The 5,967-nt window shown below is 55.1% G+C and overlaps 1 protein-coding gene across 1 annotated transcript in view; it reads right to left on the bottom strand.

The window, feature by feature from the left end:
- Positions 1–3,964: 3,964 nt before the first annotated feature.
- The window catches only part of LOC104511713 (rho GTPase-activating protein 39-like), a gene marked incomplete at its 5' end in the record, with an annotated part of 17,404 nt that continues 15,401 nt past the window's right edge, over positions 3,965–5,967 (bottom strand). The window contains 3 exons of the mRNA XM_010154433.1: positions 3,965–4,159; positions 4,561–4,730; positions 5,286–5,377. Coding sequence (XP_010152735.1) covers positions 3,965–4,159; positions 4,561–4,730; positions 5,286–5,377 — 457 coding nt within the window. The remainder of the gene's footprint in view (positions 4,160–4,560; positions 4,731–5,285; positions 5,378–5,967) is intronic.

Genomic DNA, 5,967 nt, shown 5'->3' with positions numbered 1-5,967 from the left:
TTCACCTGTGAACCCCCAGCAGCTGCCCAACCTCTTCAGGAGCTGGGGTGGAGTGTGGGCAGCAGGCCTGAGGGCATGGTGTCTACCAGCTGCTACTGGTAACCGGGAGAATCACTCTGACCATTTTTGTTTGCAGATGCCCAGGACACGATGGCACAGACAGAAAAAGGCTCACGCCAGGCTCTGTGAAAGGGAGGCTTCAACCAGACAGAAATTCAACAGCACCAGCAAGAGCACCCAGCACTGTGGTGCTGGCCCCATTGAGACACGTCACCCTTCCACGACCAGCAGCAACTGTCAGACAAGCTGCAGGTGCCTCCTCTCTCCAAGGAGCTGAAGTGAGCTGTGTCCCAAGCTGCCCCCTGGCACAAGCTCTTCCTGTGCTGCTGGTGGAAGCTGAGAACAGACCACAAGCTCGGTATGAGCCCAGCTGCTACTCCAGCCATTGATTTTTTAAACAATCCAGATATTAGGCCAAGGAGACTGTAGAAGTGAGCCCAAGTCCCTGAGCCTGAGCTGTAGCACTTGTTTTGTGGACTTTTTTTATGTGGGCAAAATCAGCCCGTTTCACAGCAAAGCCTTGGGGAACACCTAGACATCAGGCTGCAGACATCCACCTAGGAAAGGGCCGCGTGAGGTTACAATGCTATTGGTCTTCCTTCTGCTCTCACTTGTCACTGCCCCTCTCCTGACGGCTGCAGGCCACGTGCCTGTCCCCCCTGCCAGCAAGGCTGAGGTGACCCAGTGACTTGGCCAGCACAGGCGATTTTGAACTGCTGGTGTGACCAAGCAGCCCTTGCCAGCTCTGCCTGAGCGAAACCGTCTTTTCCCAGTGCTCCCAGGCCAGCGAACAACCCCAGAGCATCAGCAGCACTGGCCAGACCAGGGTGGTAACTCAGCACCGCGTGGCTGAAGCAGCGCAGCCGCCACTCACGCTGCAGCCCCACTGCAGCGCGCAACCAGCGCGAGGCTGCAGCGCCGACACAGACTGCTCCCAGCTGCTCCCCCAGAGCAGGGATGAAGGGAAGACCAGAGAATCCTCCAGTCTGTACATACAAGTGCCCCAGGTGGGTCAGCCCGACGGCCCGTGCACCCACATCGTCAAAAGGAGAGGCTGCGCAGGGGAAGCACGCGCGTGGCCACCTCCTGCGCTCCACCTGCAGCAACCGCAGCCCGTGGGACAGCAGCAGTACAGCCCTCTCTTACCCTCTGACCGCCCGTTTGTGGAGCTATTGCCCATACACTTCTCTAACCCCTTTTTGACCCTGAAAGGCTCCAGAAGTATTGTCCTTTATATGTTTTAACCCATTCTATTCCAAGTTTTACCAAGTGTCCCTTAGTAGCTGCCTGAGAGTTAAGAACAACAGAACCAACACACAGCTTGGTTTCCGTGTGCTTATGTCATGCTGATTCCCAAACGTTACTCACGAACACTGACACCCAGGCTGAACTGTGCAGCCCCAGGGGGGCATGATCACGCTTCACAAATTTATGAAAAGGACAAGAGACAAGCATGGAGACTGTATTTATTATTGCAACAGAGAAGAGGCTGCTGTACTGATTCATATTTACAAATCTGTTGGCAAAGAAAATATCCAGTGTCATTTATTAGCTATTTTACAGCCCTGGCAAGAAGCGTTCATTTGCAATAGCAGCAAATGCCTACGGTGTGACTGCCTGCTACAGCTAAGTGCAAGGAGTAACATGGATCGCTTACGTGGTGGCTGGCTGCAGGCGAAGACCGACACAGGCACACGCCTCTGCAGCTGAAGAGGGGGTGCAGGTGCTACACGGCTGCTCCAGCCCACGGCAGGGGCAGGACAGGGCACCCCAAGCCTGTTCAACGATTCAAACTGGACTACGCTACGGCAGGCAGGAACCCCCTGCCTGTCTCTACATTTCTGGGAAAGCAGCCCCACAGCTGAAGCACAAGTTGTTCAGCGCTCTGGAAGACTGAACCAAGCTGAATGGCTCCGAAGCACTGGGGTGGGATGGGTGTGTGAAGGAGGTCCTGACACATTTTTGGGGCCATGACTGACAGAGCTAATACAACATCGGAGCAAGATTTCCTGGCCCACTGGACGACAGAAGCATCTGATAGAAGGAGAGGAACCACAACCCTCGTTCTGCTGGGCACAAACTGAACTCCCTCTGTGGAGTCCATCCCAGTCAAGATGTGCCCTGGAAACCCTTTTTCAGCACATCAAGAGGTCTCTGCACTCTCAGCATGTGGCACCTTATGCCCAAACTTTAGGTACAGATTCAGACATCAGCTTTAAACCTCACTTCAGGCAGGGCTCAGCTCCCTCCTGCAACCAGGAGAGGACGATCCCAGGTCCCCACCTGAAAGGGAGGGGGATGCAGAAATGCACACACAACCTCGAATGCTAGCAGCACACAGCATTGCACCAACCCGCAGCTTTTTGCAGACCAGCCTCCTGCAGGGAACATACTTCAGTGGAAGAGAAGACTAACACCAGGATGCCACAGAACTAGGAACGGCAGCTTGCTGAGGAACATGCAACAGAATCTGGAGGCTGCAGGGAAATCCACACGCTGCCTCTGGGAGACACTATCCTTGCCATGCCACAGGGGTTTAGCAGCAGCAGTGAGAATGCTGAGCTGCCTGCCCAACAGCACCCGCATAAAGGCCTCCCCACACCATAGTTGCTCAGACCTGCCTCTTCCCATCCTCCCCTTTCCCTTCCCAACCCCACTGCAATTCCTGTGGGAATTTGGCGGTCGAGTACACATGCCATGGTTGACTCAAGGCAGCATCAGCATTTCACAAGCACAAGGCAATGCTGCTGCCCTGCCTAGAAGGGCACATCCGAGCACAGGAGCACAGCTTGCTGTTGGGGGCCTTCCCTGCTGTATTTAAAGCTAGGCTGAGCCAGGAGGGTGGGCACAACTGGTATTCAGCCCCCGGCAGAGCCATCAGGGAAGGTCTGGGAGGTGCCGGAGCAGTGGAGGCTGCTCTGAGCATGGTCTCAGAGGCTCTTCAGGAAAGCTGGTACCAGCTCTGCTGCCCACAGCAGAAAGGAGCTGCAAGGCCGGTGGGGCTACCCCTCCAGAGGACATGGTCCTCAGCAGGAGGATGCTAAAAAGGCTGCTTATCTGCTTGTTGTTAGGCGTGTGGCCTTCCTCTTGCCCCCAGCCCCCACGGCATGGGGGGTGCTGGTTTAGCTCAGCACAGGGCTGGGCCCGCGTGCTGACCACATGCTGCTGTGCAGTTCTGAGGCTGCCTGAAGGTGAGGTGGGTGCTGTGTGGATCTGGCCTACCAGGGCTCCCACCTGTGGGATGTCCGCATGTCCAGCCACCAGCAGCAGAGGCTCAGACGCCTCCTCTCCCTGGGCTGCAATGTGCTTCCACTGACCAGGGCAGTCCAAGGAAACTTTCTGCCTCAGCAAACCTCCTGCACCTTCACAGTCCCCTACCAACAGCATCGTGAGGTGTCAGAAGAACCCTCACATCTCCAACCAACAGTCTGCAGAGGTGAACGAGGCTGGCTCCATGGCAGTGGAATTATCCCAGTGAGGCAGCATCTATCCCAGAACCAGCTCATACCACAACAGAGGAGTGATGTCCTCCTACCTGAAGCCAACTCTGCCTCCAGAAGGGAGATGGAGAGTCTCACTGCTCCAGGTAGCAATTTCTCACAGATGTCACAGCCCTGTCAATGAGCAGCCAGTCCTGCGGCTCCAAGGAGGAGGGCTGCCCCCTCTGTCACACACTGAAAGGCCTGGAACCACTGGATCTGGCCTGGCAAGTGCAAGGACTTCCTGGTGCTGAACAGCCTAAGCCTTCCAGGAGTGGCTAGTCCTTGTCCTCACGGTCATACTCTGGGAGATGCCCAGGGTGTGACAACAGCAAGGACAATGGAAGAAACCTAAGTAGAGAGGAGAAGACTCTGGGCACCCAGTGCCTCCCCAGAGCAATGTCTGGGACCCCAGGGCCAGCAGCTCAGACCAGCCCTTTGACGAAGCTTGTGTCCAAGTGCACTATCAGCATGCGGAGAAAGGACATTTCTTTGCGCGTGTTCTCAAAGATAACGCGAGGGTCATCAGACTGGCAGCGCAGGCAGTTGGGGGCCATCACCATGGCCAGGTTATTCACATCCATCTTCGTTCTGCCCACATTTGACGGCTGAGCAAAGATCTGCAGGTAATAAGAAGCCATTCAGCTGGAGCAGTGGAAAAGGGCAAGAGACTCAAAACACATGGCCTACGAAGAGGTGCAAGGACAGCAGAGACGTGGCGTCCCTGAAGGACAATGCCCCAACAGCCACACATTCACAGGGGAAGAGCACTACACTCTGACATCGCTGACAGCATGGGAGCCTCAGCAGACAGGGAACATCTTGCAGATCTCAACCTTTGGGACTGGCCCCATGCTCTGCAAGATCAGGAACATTGTTTATTGCTCCCATAAGGGACAAGGCCAGCAGAAGAAGGAGGGAGGCCTTAAAAACCCTGCTGATGGCCCACCACGGCTGTCCCGCTAACTGTGCTCCAGGCTCCTGGCCAGCAGCGGGGACACGGGGCTGAGGGGCTGCGTACCTGCAGGAAGTGTATGAGGTAACACAGCACCAGTCTGTTGAGCTCCGGCAAAAGCTGCACCACGGCCACAGCAGCGTCGGGGTTCTCGTAGTTACTGATACACTCTTTGTAGAACTGCTGGGGGATCACAGGCTCCTCCAGCTCCCGATACCACAGCTTGAGAAGAGAGGCTGGGCAGAAAGCAGCGTGCATGAGAAGAGCTCTGGTTACCTCCCCATCACCTTCAGAGGCAAACTTGGCAGCAAGACCGGAAGCCTCAAGAGGGCAGAGAAGGGATTCTGCCCTTGTGCTGTTTCACCTTATTTCAGTCTGTTCTGAAATTCCCAGGCAGCCAAACTGGCCAGTTAGAGGGAAATGCTGGCTGTTATCTACCTGCTCCTCCAGGAAGCAGCTCTGGGGCTGCCTGAACGAGAGAACAACGAGACCCTGGAGCCAGAGTGCTGCTCCAGAATGACTGCCAGCTGCTCTGCACGCTGCCCAGCTCACACAGCCTTGCTCTGTCAGAGCCAGCTGGAGACTAAGGTCCCCCCACCGCCCCCAGCGTTTTTCTATGGGCAGTGTTTGGAAAGGCAGCAGAAAGGCACAGAATGAAAACCTGGCTGGTTAAGACAGCCTGTGCACAGGACCCCAGGCAGCAGCACACCTCCTGGACTGTTCCCATACCTCCCCTGCCGTGCTCTACCGAGGTTGAGGCTGCAGCACACACACCTGCTGTGTTCCCATACCTGGGATGTTGGGATCACTGAGCCCGCTTGGGATTCTCCACTGATCCACCTGCAACTTCAATGCATTGACTTCATCTATGTCACCAGGTATCCTGCAAACAGAGACACAGCAATGGTGCTTTGGAGACCAGGCAGGGCAACGTGCCTGGTGTGGCAGCTGCCTGGGAAACTGTGGCTCCGAACCTGCTTCCAGGGCACCAGGAAGAAGGGAGCGTGCACCAGCAACACCTACAGAAGCAGTTCTTCAGACAGAACAGGTTGCCTCTTTTTAAACACAGCTTTAAAGTGGGAGTAGAAGAAACATTGTCTCCTCCCCACTACCTCAGAGAGAACCATCGTTCTGTCCTCAGGAGTGATTATTTTCTGTAACTGGGCCTCTCCGCAGCATGTTCAGTTCAAAGATAAGAAGCATCTCTGGCTAAATACACCAAGATGCCTGAAACCCTTACAAGGCAAAGTTGAATCTTTTTCTAGCTACCTTGAATCAAGTTTAGCTACTGAAAAACTAATGCAAATCTTAAATACAAACAACAAAAAAGCCCCCAAACCCATCCAGAATCCCCTGTGCTCGCCATACAGATTCTTTGTCTCTCTTTGCTCCTTATGCCTTGTGCATCACCACGGCTGATGTGCTGCACCTGATGAACTGCTCTGCCAGGAACCCAAGAGCTCATCCCTTCCC

This window comes from Eurypyga helias, unplaced genomic scaffold (genome assembly GCF_000690775.1).
Source record: "Eurypyga helias isolate BGI_N326 unplaced genomic scaffold, ASM69077v1 scaffold15596, whole genome shotgun sequence".
Taxonomy (NCBI): Eukaryota; Metazoa; Chordata; class Aves; order Eurypygiformes; family Eurypygidae; genus Eurypyga; species Eurypyga helias.
Note: the sequence above shows the minus strand (reverse complement) of the source record. Positions and strands in the feature narration are given on the sequence as shown.